Source organism: Physeter macrocephalus, chromosome 9, assembly GCF_002837175.3.
Source record: "Physeter macrocephalus isolate SW-GA chromosome 9, ASM283717v5, whole genome shotgun sequence".
NCBI lineage: Eukaryota > Metazoa > Chordata > Mammalia > Artiodactyla > Physeteridae > Physeter > Physeter macrocephalus.
The window spans coordinates 4,941,985-4,960,331 of NC_041222.1; the positions used below are offsets into that span (position 1 = coordinate 4,941,985).

The window sequence follows — 18,347 nt, forward strand, 5'->3', positions numbered from 1 at the left end:
TTCAAAACTTAAAATGTACATAAGGATATTAATACAAGTTTTCATGCAAACCATGAAAAACATAGTATATAATTCAGTCCTGAACAAACTACCTTTAAGGAAGAATAAAGAGTCAGCAGAAAATGGTCTGCAAGAAACCAAAACAAGGGCTAAAAGGAGAAAGAAGCAAACAGATACCATCACCTGGAGAATTCTAGAGAGTGAGGCTATAACAACATAAGCTGCTCTTTACTGACAACTTACCTTAGGAAGATATGGTTATTAATACCTGCATTATTCTTACATGGACACATTTTATCATCATTCTAAAGAAGTTTCATATTTACCACCTTCCATTACTTAGCTTGATTCATTTCAAATCATTTTCACATTCATAACCTCACTTAGTCCTCACTACTCTGTGGGGCTGGCAGGAGAGGTAAATCATCCTCATTTTAAAAATGAGGAAACAAGAACAGGAGCTTAAATAACTTGCAAAAAGACAATGAGTAACATTAATATTAAAATTAACATTTGTTGGTGGCAGGAGAGGGGGACTACTACAGGTTAAATGGCCACCAGAAGTTTTCCTTCAATGTTACTATACTTCATTTATAAATTAATTGACTTACTACATGAGGAATTATTATATGAAACTAGAAAACATTATACAACTATAGGTGATATTATCACCAGATATTCGATAAGATAATGGAAAATGTTTTTCAAATGTAGGCTCTTAGAATAAGACAAAGAATTCTTTTTTTTTTTAACACAGAATAGTCCTTTGGAATAATAAAAGAACTGGCAAAACAATATGAATTTGAAGAAGAAATACAAAATAGCTAAGAAATACATATGCAGTACTCAGCTCTCCAATACCTAAAGAAATGTGAAATTAAAGCAATGAGATTCCATTTTTTTCTTTCCTATTTACAAGTTCAAAATAATACTATCAAGTGGGGGTTGGGCTCTTTCACCCACTGCTATAGAAGTGTGAGCAGTTATAAGCTTTTTGAGGGGTAACATTAATAGCTATCAAAATTTTAAAATTTAAAACTTATAGTGCTTATGCTGAGGAATTACTAGTATGAATGCATAAGGTATATATATATAAAGATTTTCTCTATAGTATTGCTTCTAATAACAAAAAAGTGGAAGCAACTTAAATATTCATCAATAAGAGGTTAAATAAATCGAAAATCCGTATAGTGGAACACAATATAGACTTTGAAAAGAATTTATGTGTGTGTGCATATATGTGTGCACACATATACACGTGTATGTTATTTTTTTAACTTGGACAGCTGTCCAATGATATACTGTTTTGTAAAAAATAAGATGGCAGAATTTTAAAAAATATATAGTGAAATTTTTTTAAATCACAAAACATTCAAAAATATATATATTTAATTACATATACACTATGTAATTACATATATATTGTATAAGCATAGAAAACAAAAAGGATACATATTAACCTCCAAGGAATGGAGCAGGGGAAGAGTGAAACCTTCATTTTCTACTGTATACATTTGTGTTGTCTGAATTTGTTATAATAAACATATAGTAACTTTGTATATAAAGTGTTTTTAAATAGTTAATGATAAAAGTAACATAATGACTCAAAAAGAGCACAGTCTGTCTTCTAACTGAAAACAGTTACAGGAAAAAAAAATGAACAAAAACTGTTGACAATTTACAAAACATTTATTTATAGCATAAACATATCAACATAATAAACGAACAAAAGAAAAAACTAGGCAACTATAATAATCCATAATTTGGGGATAGCACACACAAATATAAAATAAAATATTTTGCCATGATTTTCAATGGGTTGACTTAACGTGCACCAGGGAGTCAGCATATGGAAATCATAATGGTTTTTTGTCTTAATAATACAAGATGATTTCTACACTACAAAAAAGATCAATAACTCAGGAAAATTTATTAAATGTTCACAAATATCAAGTGATACCAAAGTAAGTACTGTGTTTATTTTAAGTGCTGTTTTATTTTTGTATTTTAAATACAACTGTTAAGTGATGGCACAAAGAGTTCACTGCTAAAATAAAACTGATTGTAATATGTCTTCAATGATTTAATTACTCATCAATCTACTCTATTATGGAATGGAGTGCAACAGATCTATGCATATTATAAGACCATTGATAATCACTGGATTATTAACATCAAATATAATATGCCTTCAGAATACAGCAGACATATTTGAAAACTACCTTCAAATAAGAGGCATATGAAGGAAGCCACAAATGCTCCAAATGTTTGACTAACAGAGCTGGGAAAGCTGCCCTGTCTTTTATCATGTCCCCCTGACAAAGAAGAGCTCAAGAAAGAGGTAATTAAGTAGTATTTGGATTTCAAGTAACAATTTCCCTCTCTATACAGAGGAGGGAACGCTTTTTTTTCTTGCTTAAAAATGTAAGTGCTTAGGCAGAATTCTTGTTAACAAATCAAGTAATTAAGCCAGAATGCCAATCTTGAAAGGGGGATGCAAAAAAAAAAAAAGATAACTGTATCAAGGATTCTATTAATTATATGAGAAATTCAATTCTCTAAGTTATGCACAGATCAGAAAAAGAACTGTCAAAAGAAAAAGAAGAGAGTACCAATAGCTATTTTTTTCTTCAAGGAAAGTAGACTAATAATTTTACAGAATCAAATTATCTAGGTTGAAAAGGGCTGTTAAGGTGATTTAGTCCATCTCCCTGACCAATGTTTTTTTTTTATCTTTTCCCTAAACACTGAGCACATGGCCCGTTTCAGTGACAGCAAACACATTCCAGAGTTATCACATTTTATCTCAAGACAACTATTATATAGATTTCTTCTTCATTACTAAATGAAAAACTGTTTTCCTATCATTCTATTTGCCATTTCTTAATTTTATCTCTTGGTACCTTCATCAATAACTCCAGTCCCTCTTCCATGAAACAGTCCTTTGACTATCTGAAGGCAATCGTCACAGCTCGCTGGGTCTCCTCTTCTCCAGCCTGGACACCCCTGTTGCTTTGGCCACTCCTCAGACATGGTCTCAAAACCTTTGAAGCCTCTGGGTCAGGTACCTTCTGAAGATATGCTATCTAGTCTGTCTAAATCTTTCTCTTTTTTTTTTTTTTTTTTTTTTTTGCGGTACGCGGGCCTCTCACTGTTGTGGCCTCTCCCGTAGCGGAGCACAGGCTCCGGATGCGCAGGCTCAGCGGCCATGGCTCACGGGCCCAGCTGCTCCGCAGCATGTGGGATCTTCCCAGACTGGGGCACGAACCCGTGTCCCCTGCATCAGCAGGTGGACTCTCAACCACTGCACCACCAGGGAAGCCCTTTCTCTTTTAAGATATCTTTTCTACCTATTTCAACCGTAAAGCCAAATTATTTAAAATTTAAACATTAAAGATATGCATATACGGCAATTTGAAAGTGCTCTATAATTCTACTCCCCTAAAATAACTGCTGTCAAGAATTTGGTATACATTCTACCATTTGACTTACACATACTTATACTATTATATACTTCCTGTATATATAGGACCAAACTTGATATACAGCTTGCTTTTTTTCATATAGCAAAATATGTTAGACATCTTTCCATATGAGGATATACAGCTCTACCTTCCTTTGATAAGAACACTATTATTCTACCACATGGATATCCACTGAGGGACATTTTAGTTATTCTCAATATTTTGCTAATATAGACAATAATGTAGTCAATGTCCTTGTATATATATGTGTATAAGTATATTTATATACATATATGCATGTATCTACATATATAATATCTTTATACATTCTTGCTACCATTTCTACAGACTATATTATTAGAAATATATATTATATTATAACTATTACATAATAACCAATAAATAATATAAATATTATATACAATATTTGCAATATACAGGACACAGGGTATGTCCATTTAATTTTGGATAATTTTGCCAAATTGCTTTCTAAAACTTTTTGCCAACGTACAGTCTCACCAACAGTGTTGTTGTTTAAAAAAATACAGACATCTAAGGGCAGTCTGACCAACTCCCCACAGTGTGGGGCTTCATCTTCCTCATTTGCTCTGGATATCATACTCTCACATAACATGGCTCAAGACAGTATGCATCTTTTGGGCAGCCATACCATACAGTGTGCAGTCAACTACAACCTGTCAAACCTGTTGCACATATTTCTGTTAAACCACATCTTCCCCATTTTATAGTCAGGAAGTTGTGTTTTCAGACCTAAGAACAAAGAATTTTCTATTTCAAGAGAATATAGTCAAGGCAATGTAAAATACGGACTTACCAGTTCATTTTTCGTGTTTAGGTTACTCTCTAGCTCCTCACAGCTCTGTTTTTGTAACATGGCCTCCTCTTTTAATGATCTGTTCAACTTATCTTGATTTTTAATTTCCTCGAGGAACCTTGTTTGTTTGCTTTTAAGCTCTTCAGTTTCCATCACCTTCTTCTCCAGGTCTCTTTCCAGTCTTTCTACCTCTTCTGCTAGTACAAATTTAATAGTTTATTGATCATTATATTTTCTAGTTGAAGAAACGTAAGACTATTTCTCGAATAATATCAAAAGAAGTCTTAGAATAGTATATGTACAATTCTACTTTTAAAATTATTCATTATGGTTTTGGAAAAAAAGATTATTTTGAGCTAGAAAGTGATTTCTATTAAGAGGTAAGAAAGTATTACCATGTGGATAACAATTTTAAAAGATAACACTTTAATTCCAAGTATTTAATTCAATTATTGTGTTGATAAATGTTGTTTTTTTGCAGGTCTCCTACAAAAAACATGCAATATTTTATTTGATATTGGTAATTACACTTTAAAGGATGCTGCAAGCATGTTTGCAAAATAAAATACTATGTTATCTTAAAAATCCTTCAAAGGCTTCCTATGATGCTTAGGATAGGATCCAAAAAGCTTACATAAAGAACTGACAAGACTTTTCATCGTTTGGTTCCAAACTCCCTCTCCAGTCTCATTTTCAAGCATACATTTCTGAAACGATTCCATTTCTTCAGATCTGTGATGCCTATTCTCACCTGCAGGATTTTTTTTTTTTTTTTTTTTTTTGCGCTGTACGCGGGCCTCTCACTGTTGTGGCCTCTCCCTTTGCGGAGCACAGGCTCCGGACGCGCAGGCTCAGCGGCCATGGCTCACGGGCCCAGCCGCTCCGCGGCACGTGGGATCTTCCCAAACTGGGGCACGAACCCGTGTCCCCTGCATCGGCAGGCGGATTCTCAACCACTGCGCCACCAGGGAAGCCCCTGCAGGCTTTTTTAAAAATTATTTTAACATCTTTATTGGAGTATAATTGCTTTACAATGGTGTATTAGTTTCTGCTGTATTATAACAAAGTGAATTAGCTATACATATACATATAGCCCCATACCTCCTCCCTCTTGCGTCTCCCTCCCACCCTCCCTATCCCACCCCTCTAGGTGGTCAAAAAGCACCAAGCTGATTTCCCTGTGCTATGTGGCTGCTAACCACTAGCTATCTATTTTACATTTGGTAGTGTATATATGTCCATGCCAATCTCACTTCGTCCTAGCTTACCCTTCCCCCTCCCCGTGTCCTCAAGCCCATTCTCTACTTCTTTATTCCTGTCCTGCCCCTAGGTTCTTCAAAACCATTTTTTTAAGATTCCATATATATATGTTAGCATACGGTATTTGTTATTCTCTTTCTGACTTACTTCACTCTGTATGACAGACTCCAGGTCTATCCACCTCATTACAAATAACTCAGTTTCATTTCTTTTTATGGCTGAGTAATATTCCATTGTATATATGTGCCACATCTTCTTTATCCATTCATCTGTTGATGGACACTTAGGTTGCTTCCATGTCCTGGCTATTGTAAATAGAGCTGCAATGAACATTGTGGTACATGACTCCTTTTGGATTATGGTTTTCTCAGGGTATATGCCCAGGTGTGGGATTGCTGGATCATGTGGTAGTTCTATTTTTAGTTTTTTAAGGAACCTCTATTCTGTTCTCTATAGTGGCTGTATCAATTTACATTTCCACCAACAGTGCAAGAGGGTTCCCTTTTCTTCACACTCTCTCCAGCATTTATTGTTTGTAGATTTTTTGATGATGGCCATTCTGACTGGTGTGAGGTGATACCTCATTGTAGTTTTGATTTGCATTTCTCTAATGATTAGTGATGTTGAGCATCCTTTCACGTGTTTGTTGGCAATCTGTGTATCTTCTCTGGAGAAATGTCCATTTAGGTCTTCTGTCCAATTTGGATTGGGTTGTGTTTTTTTGATATTGACCTGCATGAGCTGCTTGTATATTTTGGAGATTAATCCTTTGTCAGTTGCTTCATTTGCAAATATTTTCTCCCATTCTGAGGGTTGTCTTTTTGTCTTTTTTATGGTTTCCTTTGCTGTACAAAAGCTTTAAAGTTTCATTAGGTCCCATTTGTTTATTTTTGTTTTTATTTCCATTTCTCTAGGAGGTGGGTCAAAAAGGATCTTGCTGTGATTTATGTCATAGAGTGTTCTGCCTATGTTTTCCTCTAAGAGTTTGATAGTGTCTGGCCTTACATTTAGGTCTTTAATCCATTTTGAGTTTATTTTTGTATATGGTGTCAGGGAGTGTTCTACTTTCATTCTTTTACATGTAGCTGTCCAGTTTTCCCAGCACCACTTATTGAAGAGGCTGTCTTTTCTCTATTGTATATTCTTGCCTCCTTTATCAAAAATAAGGTGACTATAGGTGCGTGGATTTGTCTCTGGGCTTTCTATCCTGTTCCGTTGATCTATATTTCTGTTTTTGTGCCAGTACCATACTGTATTGATTACTGTAGCTTTGTAGTATAGTCTGAAGTCCAGGAGCCTGATTCCTCCAGCTCCATTTTTCTTTCTCAAGATTGCTTTGGGGCTTCCCCGGTGGCGCAGTGGTTAAGAATCCACCTGCCAATGGAGGTGACACAGGTTTGAGCCCTGGCCTGGGAAGACGCCACATGCCGCGGAGCAACTAAGCCTGTGCACAACTACTGAGCCTGCACTCTAGAGCCCATGAGCCACAACTACTGAGTCTGCGTGCCACAACTACTGAAGCCTGCACGCCTAGAGCCCGTGCTCCGCAACAAGAGAAGCCACTGCAATGAGAAGCCCATGCACCGCAAAGAAGGGTAGCCCCCGCTCGCTGCAACTAGAGAAAGGCCGCGCACAGCAACAAAGACCCAATGCAGCCAAAAATAAATAAATAAAAAATACATTTAAAATTAAAAAAAAAAGATTGCTTTGGTTAATTGGGGTCTTTTGTGTTTCCATACAAATTGTGAAATTTTTTGTTCTAGTTCTGTGAAAAAAGCCATTGGTAGTTTGATAGGGATTGCATTGAATCTGTAGATTGTTTTGGGTAGTACAGTCATTTTCACATAGCTCTAATAGTTTTCTGGTAACATCTTTAGGATTCTCTATGTATAGTAGTATCATGTCATCTGCAAACAGTAACAGCTTTACTTCATCTTTTCCGATTTGGATTCCTTTTATTTCTTTTTCTTCTCTGATTGCTGTGGCTAAAACTTCCAAAACTGTGTTGAATAACAGTGGTGAGAGTGGACAACCTTCTCTTGTTCCTGATCTTAGAGGAAATTTTCACCATTGAGAATGATGTTGGCTGTGGGTTTGTCATATATGGCCTTTATTATGTTGAGGTAAGCTCCCTCTATGCTTACTTTCCAGAGGGTTTTTATCATAAATGGGTGTTGAATTTTGTCGAAAACTTTTTCCACCTGCAGGCTTTTATTCACACCTTCTCCCTGGAACTGTCTTCCTCTATCTCCTACTGGCCTATTTTGCATCCTCCAGGTCTTAGTTTTAAAAACCATTCTGAGAAGCCTGCACTGACTCTACCCTCCCCAGGTTGGACACTTCTCAGGGATGCTATGATGCCACCCTGCACCTCTGCCGCAATCCTCATCACAGAGGGAGTTGGAAAATGTGATCAAATAGCTTGGCTGTCTGCCTTCCCCACTATAGTTTTGTGAAAGAAGACACTGCATCTATCTGTATTACCACTGGATCCCAACAGCTCAGCATCACTAAAAGCTCTTAATTAACATTCAAAGTTGTGAATGAATTGTAAGTACTTTAAACATTTCCCCCAACAGTATATTTATATAATGACTTCCCTTTGCATTATTTATATTTTTTAATGATTCCAAAACTTCTGGGTAACAAATGTTGAGTTAGGGGGATCTGAAACAAATAAAAATCTACCACATTTCTCAAGTATTGGATCAAACCGTATGAAACTGCTGTTTTTATAAGTCAAAATGGACTAACATCAATTTCAAATGGTTGAACATACAGGCTCATGCCCTAACATTATCATGTTAGGCTATTTCATACCTTCCTCTTCCCTTCAAACCTCCCATACTCCTTCTATTTTCTTTTTTTTCCAATCTTTTTTTAAAAATTTATTTATTTATTTATTTATTTATTTTTGGCTGTGTTGGGTCTTCGTTTCTGTGCAAGGGCTTTCTCTAGTTGCGGCGAGCAGGGGCCACTCTTCATCACAATGCGCGGGCCTCTCACTATTGTGGCCTCTCTTGTTGCGGAGCACAGGTTCCAGACGCGCAGGCTCAGTAGTTGTGGTTCACGGGCCTAGTTGCTCCGCGGCATGTGGGATCTTCCCAGACCAGGGCTCGAACCCGTGTCCCCTTAACCACTGCGCCACCAGGGAAGCCCCCCAATCTTTTTTTTAAATTAATTTTTATTGGAGTATAGTTGCTTTGCAATGTTGTACTCCTTCTGTTTTCTTTCTCAGCTGATGACCTCTTATTTTATTGAGAAAACAGACCCCACCAGTGGGAACTTCCTCATCTTCCTACCACCAAGGCAATAAACTACCCATACCTACACGCATCTTCTCTGCATTCTGACGGAGAAAGTGTCCCATCCCTCCTATCAACAGACAATCTTTCCTCTTTTTTTCTAATCTCATCTCCTTGTCTTCTCAAGGACCAAAAGAACTAAGCCATGATTTGTCTCTCCACTCTGCTCCTGAATATTTTCTGTTGCTTTGATTACTAACTTTGAGGTTTATTGCACTTGCTTCTCCATTTCCTGGTTGGAAGCTACTGGTGAAATTATTTTTTAAACTTTTTAAAAATTCATTTATTAGGTACTAGGGGAGGAAACTGTGGGAGGCAATTTCAAATCTTTACCCAAATGTCTCCCTCCCATTCAGTCTTCAATCTATAATCTAGCATTTGTCCCAGCCACTCCTTAACTGCTCTTGTCAAGCTCATCATCATGTTGTCAATCTAAAGCACTTCTCTGTGCTCATCTTTCTTCTTCATGTCTCAGCAACATTCAGCATAGCTGACCACTTTCTCTTTTGAAATCTTCTCTGGGCTTCTGCAACCCACTACTTCCTGGTTTTCTCCTACCTTGCTGGCCTCTCTTTCTCAGTTTTCTTAACTGGCTCCTCTTCATGCTCTTTCAAACCCCTGCCTGAGTGAGCTAGTTGATTCCGGTGGAATTAAATATTATTTTTATGCTGATGAATCCCAAATTTATATCTCTAGGACAGATCTCTTGAACTCCAGACTCATATTTCTGATTCTCTTCTTGGTTGTCTCACAGACATTCAAACTCAGCATTCTGAGTGCTCCCATTTTCCAAAATAATACTACCATCCAGCCACTTACTCAAGCCAGAAGCTTGGGGATTATCCAATCCATTAGAAAGTGCTGCTGATTCTACTCCCAAAGCTGATCCGTCTATTCCACATCTACCACCTAAATACAGGCCACCAACATTTCTAAGGCAAGAGCCTTCTAACATGTCCCTTTATTTCTATTTTGCCCTGCTTCAAATCATTCTCCATCCAGCATCAAAAATAATCTTAGGGCTTCCCTGGTGGCGCAGTGGTTGCGCGTCTGCCTGCCGATGCAGGGGACCCGGGTTCGCGCCCCAGTCTGGGAGGATCCCGCGTGCCGCGGAGCGGCTGGGCCCGTGAGCCATGGCCGCTGGGCCTGCGCGTCCGGAGCCTGTGCTCCGCAACGGGAGAGGCCGCAGCGGAGGGAGGCCCGCATACCACAAAAAAAAAAAAAAAAAAAATAATAATAATAATAATCTTAATATATAAACCCCCGCTTAAAAGTTGTCAGTGGCTTTCCACTGCACCTGGAATAAAATCCAAACCCCAAGGCCCTGTGCCATCTCTCCCCTCCCCATCTCTCCAAACTTTTACCTGAGCTATCCTCCAGCCGTACTGATCTTCTTTCTGTCTCTTAACTCACCAGGGTCTTTCCAATCTCAAAGTACAAGCTGCTCCCTCTCCCTCAGGCCTTTCTTCACATGACTAATCCTCTCCTGCCTTTGCCTTCAGCTTACATGTCACTTCCTCAGAGAGCCATTTCTTTACATCACTTTCCAAAAAGGGGGTTCTCCTCTGTTACTTTATCTGGGTTTACTTGTTTTTTTGTCTATCTTCTCCACTAAAACACAAGCTGCACGAAGGCCAGTACCTTATGTCTTGATCACCATTATATCTTTAGTGCCAGATACAGTGCCTGGTTCACAGTACATGCCTAATGAATATTTGCTGAGTTCATTGATTTATGGTGCCATTGTCTATGCAAATTTTAATAGCATTATAAAGTTCATAATAAATATATTTTTTCTGGATAATTTCTGAAAATAAATTCCTCTCCCACCCAAATTTAGTTTTTTAAAAATATGTCACCTCACCTAAACTGAATCTCTCAAAAGCTTCCTGTCTGTCCTGAGTGGTTACTGGCTGACCTTCCAAACTTTCCAGTGAACGGAGGTGAAAAATTGTGAATTGGAGGTAATGAGGAAGGGTCACAACTGGATTTTCAGCTAGGATCATAGAAGTTAAATCTTGAAGTGGTTTCAGTTTGCTTACATCTTGGAGCTGAAATGATAGGTAACATTATAATTGGTATAAATGAATTTAAAAATAATAAACATCAAGATATTAAAAAAATAAAAATAAATAAATAAAATAAAAATCATAAACATACCTAAGGGAAGTAATAAATCAAGGAAATTGCTATTAACATGGCAAGGAAACCTATTATCCAAAAGTAGTGGTTTGAAGGGCGGAAAATAAAGGAGTATTGAGAATCTAAAATGTATCAAGGGCAATATTAGGCATTTTCCATATACCATTTTATCTGTGACTCCTCACAAAAACCTATGATATAAGAACCATCTTAATTTTCTAGATGATGAAACTGAGGTTTGAAGAATTTAGGTGACTTGCTCAAAGCTCAGAGGTTATATGTGAATGAAATAGGATTTGAATTCAAGACTGTGAAACTCTAATCCTATTATCTTTTCAGTATGCTGATTGAACAAATCAAAAATATAAATGGCTATAAAAAAGGAGTTTGGGGGATTCCCTGGTGGTGCAGTCGTTGGGAGTCCGCCTGCCGATGCAGGGGACACAGGTTCGTGCCCCGGTCCGGGAGGATCCCACATGCCGCTGAGCGGCTGGGCCCATGGGCCATGGCCGCTGGGCCTGCGCGTCTGGAGCCTGTGCTCTGCAACGGGAGAAGCCACGGCAGTGAGAGGCCCGCGTAATGCAAAAAAAAAAAAAAAAAAAAAAAAGGAGTTTGGTAAATCTTCAGATAACAGTTATACTTGATAGTTAAAAGAAATAAGGATGTGTAGAGACACTCACGGTTCTGAAGTAAGATTTTTACATTTATCCAAAGAGGGGTTTTAAAAGGTTGAGAAACACTACTACCAATAGCTAGTATAATAAATCTCTCCCAAGTGGATGTGCACTCTTACTGAAGCCAATATCAAATATGAACTGGGATGAGAAGGTCTTACAAAATTAGAAATAATAATAAATATTTATTAAATGATTTTCCTGTTAACAGTCCTATCTAGGGATCAACTACTTTTGGAATATGTGTGGCAAATTTTAAATAGATTCATGGCTACCTCCTCCCATCACCCCATAAGCTCCAAGAGCTCCAAGGTGATGCTGTGTAACACGGCATGGGGCTTGGGCTCTGAGGCTCTTGGGCTGTCACAGTGAAATGGTAGAGTCACCTTACCAGATCTTTATAAAGATGAAATGAGAAAGCATAAACATTGCACAGCATTAAACAAATGTTATTTATTATTATTGGCTTCTACTGGTGAAAGTTTAAAATACTAAATAACTCTAATGCTGTATTCCTTACAGTTTTTAAAGTATTTTCACATCTATCATTTCATCTGAGCCCCATACCACTTCTGTAAAGAAGGCAGGGCAGGGACTGTTTTCTCTAATTTAGAGAAAGAGTTCTCTAATTTAGAGTTTTAGAGAGATGAAAGATTCTCCAAAGGTCACAGAAGCAAAGTCTAGACCCATATTGGAAGTCACATCTTTTATTTTCTATTCTAAGACTTAAGTTCTTTAAATTATAGCAGGATTGTACCAATTTTAATACAAATTTAAGTAAATTAATGTTTTTACTTTGCAATGCTTATTGAATATCTAACTGTATAAATATCACAAGGAAATCATAAAATATACTCCAGAGAAAAATACACATCATTATTACCTTATGTGAACCACGAAAACAAAGTTGCCCTACTATAAAAAGCTAGTGATTAACACTTCTTGTAACACCTAACACTATAATCAAGATTAATTCAGATTAATTCACAAGTTTGAAAAAAAAGAACTCTGCTCTAGACATTCAGTGACATGGATTCTGGCACAAGTTGAATGACTTTGGGTAAGAGAGTTAACCTCTCTGAGACTTTACTTGAAAATGGGAATAAGACAATGGTACCTAACTCACAGAATTATAAAAATAATCCCTGCACTGTCTCCTTAACAAGAGTATTTTGAGGCTCAAATGAAATGAAAGATGGGAAAATGCCAAGAGGTCAACTTTTAGTTACCATGGAACCATGCAAAACCAGGACTGCCTATATTTAATTACCATAGAGAATACTAGGTTATGTCTGAATTTGATGTTTGGTCAAAGGACCAAGGACATTAGAAGAAGTCCCATTTTTAAAAAAACTTAGATTTTAATCTTTTTGCTTCAACAAGTCCAAAAATTTTTAAAATATTCTTCTACTTTGAATAACTTACCGATGATATCTTGTTGCCTTTCAGATTGAGGGCTCGCAAACATTTTAACTTCTTCCCTAACCATACTGGAATATGTTCAATTTCATTTCCCGCAAGGTTTAGCTTTTGCAGATTATGCATATTTTCTATACCTTCAATTTTGCTGGAAACCAAAGGGTAAAATCAAACGTAGTAAGTACAATGATAGTGCCCCTCCACTGTATTTTAAAAATAAACAGGCTTGGTTTTATGTGGAGTTACTTTCCATAATTATAATTTATAAATGAGAATTTAAAAAGAGTGGCTAAAAACAAATTTACCAGAACAGCTCTGGTAAACTCTTCATTACAGTCTGTGCCCAGGAATCCTACCTATCTTACTATCAGACTTTAAGATCCCACAACACAGAAGAGTCTGTCCATAGCATTCTCACTAACCACTGTGAAGACTACTAGTGGACAGCAAGGGGAGAGCTAGAAAGTTCAACAGCACACACTGTGCTATGTGCTACAGCCCTGCATAAGAACAAGATGTCCTTAATTATTACCTTAAATCATCACCAAAAGATTAGCTATGCCAGCAGGATATGGCTGCCATTTTGAGCTGGTGGACCCCCAGAATGATACTGTATTTATGAACAAAAATATTTTAATCAGAATATTTAAATTAATAAACACTATCACCCATATTGAATTTTCAGTGATGAAATATTTTCCCAAGTTGATTCCAACTTAATTCCTTGGTCAATTCTCTATACTGGGCAAATATTTCCAAGATTCTTTATTTTCAGTTTTATTTTGTTGAAATTATTTTCATCAGGATCAATTTTTTATACATACTTTACATTAAGGATTTGATTCATTAATCACTTTTTTTCCCATTTCATTTTTGCCATATTAGAGGTTCTGCTACTGTTAGTTGTTTTGTTCTCTGGCCATTATATATACCAAGTCTTATGTGGAGGAAAAATACATAGATATAAAGATTTTCAAGATTTGATAATTGTATCATTTTGCCTATAACAAGTTTTCTATATGTTTAGCAACTGTCAGTTTTATTATGTTTATTTCTCAGAGTAATATATATTATGAAGTGGAAACAAGATAGTGTGTATTTATTACAGCAATGAGCAAAGAACATTAGGATAAATACACAGTCTCAAAACAGGTTGAAATATCTTTAGGATCAAAATGACAGGGTTAAAACATTCTGTTTCATGCCACCTTTTTTAACGTAATAAGGCAGTTAATCAGACTATATCTGGGAGAACTTCCTGTCAAAAATGGAATTAAGATAAAATTTGGTACTCAAAAAATGTATCTCCTTCTTTGATAATGACAGACATTATTCTGTACTTTAGTAATGCCAAAATATGACAGCTATCATATGTGAAGGGCTAGACTACAAATGAATAAGGATCAAAGTGGCTGCTCTTTCAAAGGATTCTTTCAGTAACACGGCAGCATTAATCTACCTCTTTAACAAAGATGACAACCCTGCAGTGCCACCCAAAGAAGAATTTACTTACCAGATTTTGTTATATGATAAGTTGAGCTCACGTAATTTCAACAGCTTGTCTACCTTCTCAATCTTCCCTATTAGATTATGGCTGAGATTCAGTATTTCAAGTTTAACACATTTTTCCAAATTTTCGATATACTAATTGGAAACAAATGAATAAATACTTTATATAACAGATGCCTCGACAAAAGCACGACATATAAGCATGTGCTGATCAGTCACCGGAGACTAAGCCTTTACTGCTTCCCTGGAAAATCCCCTGGTGTGGCTCTCCTTGGCCAGGAGTGGCCACTCTCCCCAGGTCGCCAAACTCTCCTTGCCCCTCAGCGGACAACACTTCCTATGCACTAAGAAACTGAACACTATCCAATGAGAATTTCCCCATCAATCCTTTTCTCCACCTCGACTTTTCTATGCCTCTCCCTTTCTCCCCTCTTCAAAGTTCAACTAGGTACTTACGCTCTTGCATAACCTTACCCATCTCTTCTCCTTGTGTTCCTGTATCTCCAATCTCTTTCTCTCTGCTGGATCTTCCCCGCAAGTTTAAAAACAGTCACTTTCCAACAGATATTCATTTCCCACTCACTACATGTCAGATGTGGCACTGGGCAATGGTGATATACAGGTGAACCAGACAATTTCCCTGCTGCAGGAGCCTATGTTCAACATGCTTAGTCTCCTCTATATAATACAAATCACCTCACACCCAACTTGTTTCCTACCAAGCTTTCATTTTATCACCCTTATTTGCCACCATGTTCTCATAAAAGTTGTGAATATTTGCTCACTCTGAGGCTTTCCATTCACTATTATTCTATTGGCAAGGCAATATATCTTCCACCCTTACTATGTATTCAAAAAGTTCTCTCCAAGATCACCATCCATTCATCCATTGCAACAAATATTTATCAAACATGGATTGATTATGTGTCAGGAGCTGTTCTAGGTACTGGAAATATGGAAAAACAGTGGTGAATAAGGAAAACAAGGTTCTTGATTTCATTCACAGGGAAAGCCAAGAAACAAATACAGAAACAAAATTTTCAGGCACTGAAGCATACTAACAAGAAAATAAAGGTAACGTGATGTGACAGAGTGCAAGGCACCAAGAGGGCAGATTTTGTCTGCTGTGTTCACTACTATAGTACTAGTGCCTGGCACATGGTAGGTGCTAAATAAATATCTATTGAGTGAAAGAATGAGAGGGAGTGACTGAGGAGAAGGTGGCTAACTGCAATTGGGTTGGTAAGAGAAGGCTTCACCGAGAGAGGAAGTGCATGGAGTTGAGACCCTAATAATAAGCCAGCTGTGTGAACATCTGGGGACAGAGAATACCAGGCAGAGAAAAAAATGCAAAGACCCTAAAAGAATGAACCTGGTTGGTTTGAGAAATAGATGGAAGGGCTTTTTTAACTGCCAAATCAAATAACTTCTTCCAAGTTTTCATCCTATTTGCTGATTTGGTGACATTTTATAGCATATCCTTTCTGCCTGACGTTCTCTCAACTTTGGCCCCTGTTCATCATACTCTTGGATCTTCTATTCCAACAGCCCCTTCGGACTTTTTCACTGGGTCTGTCTCTCCCACGTGCTCACTCTCTTTCTCTGATTCCCTCTCACTATGTCTCCTCTTAATCCTAGGCATTCTTCACATTAAGCTCTAAATTCCCGGAGATCAGAAACTAAGCTTATTGACTTCTGTATCTATTCCCACAGCCTAACATAATGCCTGGCATATAATAACCACACAGTAAAGATTTACTAACTTGATATTTCATTTTCACACCCTTTAAACTCCAGGATGTCTTTTTTCCTTTTTAATTACACAAGACATAAATATATTCTAATAAAAATTTCAAACAAAACATAAAAAGCTCTCTTCATCAGGTCTCCAGGCCCCCATAAAAAAATCTCACTGCTCAAAAGTAAACATTGTTAAGAGGCTGGTGTATATACATATAGGCTTTTCTATTCATTTACATCTATATATACATATATAGAAAAACAGAATTTAAAAAATATATTTCGAGACCTTACTATACAAAATATTTTAGAATTTGTTTGTTGCATTTAAATATACTGGAACATTTCCCCACATTAATACACACAGTTCTGGGGTTTTTTGGGTTTTGTTCTTGTCTTTTAAGAAACTTGATAGTATTTCATGGTATATTGCACCATAATTCTTTTAAGCAATACCCTATTGACAGACATTTGGTTATTTCCAATTTTTCCATCTAAAATAATGCTTAATAAACATGACTATTCAGACACTTTTGGATACATGTGCAAATATTAATAGATATCAAGGAGTAGAACTGCTGTGTTGGTGAGTATAAACTCAGTAAGTATAAACTCAATTGCTGGATCAAACAAATACATTTGAAATTTTGATAAATACTATCAAACTGTTTTCCTAAAATGCTGTACCAATCTATACATCCACTAAGACCATATGAGAATACCCATTTCTCACACGTTTCTGAACACTGAAATAATGTTTTTAATTCTTGTCCATCAGACGTACAAGATGGAAAATGGCATCAAACTATTGTTCTATTTCACATCTCTTTGACATTAATGAAATTGAACATATTTTCATGTTAACATTAGCCATTTATAATATTTTTGTGAACAAACTGTTCATATCCTTTGCACATTTTCCATTTAGCTGTCTCTTTCTACTGAACTGTAGGTGCTCTATATATTATGTGGATATTGTTACATATGCTGGAAACACTATCTGCCAGCTTGTTGTTTTGCTTTAACTTTTTAAAAGATATCGTTCATTAAACACAACTTTTTAAGTTTTTAAAGTAAGCTAAATCTGTCAATATTTTTCTTTGTGGTATTAGGGTTGGTGTTTGCTTAGAAAGGCCTTCCCAACTCTAAGATTTAAAAATATATTCTCCTGGGCTTCCCTGGTGGCGCAGTGGTTGAGAATACGTCTGCCGATGCAGGGAACACGGGTTCATGCCCCGGTCCGGGAAGATCCCACATGCCGCGGAGCGGCTGGGCCTGTGAGCCATGGCCACTGAGCCAGTGCGTCCGGAGCCTGTGCTCCGCAACCGGAGAGGCCACAACAGTGAGAGGCCCGCGTACCACACACAACCGGAGAGGCCACAACAGTGAGAGGCCCGCGTACCACACACAAATATATATATATATATATATATATATATATATATATATATATATATATTCTCCTATATCCTTTCCTAACAATTTTATAGCACTTTTGTTGGTTGATTTTTGTTCCATTTTCATTAAGATTTTCAATCTTCTGGAATTAATTTTTGTGACTAATGTAGTAGGCATCTAAGTTTATATTATTTCCAATTAAAAAATTAAGTTGTCTATTACAATGTGCTCATGTTGTATAGTTTATGAATAAAGTAGTAAACAGTATAGAGCAGGGATCAGCAAACTTCTGTAAAAGGCCAAATAGTAAATATTTTTGGCTTTCTGGGACAGTCTCTTTGACAACCACTTACCTCTGCCATTGTAGTGCAAAAACAGCCACAGACAATATGTAAACAAATGAGTGTAGCTCTGCTCCAATGAAACTTTATTAACAAAAATAGGCAGTAGGCCCAATGTGGCCTACAGGCTGTAGTTTGCTGACGCATTCTAGAGAGAATCAATAATGTGCAGAATAATAGGAGCTTATGAATTTGAAGATGTCACACTTCTTTTTTTTTTTTTTTTTTTTTTTTGTGGTATGCGGGCCTCCCCCTGCTGG

The 18,347-nt window shown here is 36.9% G+C and overlaps 1 protein-coding gene across 7 annotated transcripts in view; it reads right to left on the bottom strand.

Moving 5' to 3' along the window:
• CNTRL (centriolin) overlaps nucleotides 1–18,347 on the bottom strand; it is a 90,330-nt gene that overhangs the window by 61,484 nt on the left and 10,499 nt on the right. For 6 of the 7 annotated variants that reach the window (XM_028493573.2, XM_028493574.2, XM_028493576.2 and 3 more), the window contains 5 exons: nucleotides 14,613–14,743; nucleotides 13,106–13,247; nucleotides 10,729–10,915; nucleotides 4,300–4,493; nucleotides 93–149 (listed from right to left, as the gene is read on the bottom strand). In XM_028493573.2, coding sequence (XP_028349374.1) covers nucleotides 93–149; nucleotides 4,300–4,493; nucleotides 10,729–10,915; nucleotides 13,106–13,247; nucleotides 14,613–14,743 — 711 coding nt within the window. The remainder of the gene's footprint in view (nucleotides 1–92; nucleotides 150–4,299; nucleotides 4,494–10,728; nucleotides 10,916–13,105; nucleotides 13,248–14,612; nucleotides 14,744–18,347) is intronic. The other variant, XM_055086997.1, reaches the window with a different exon arrangement.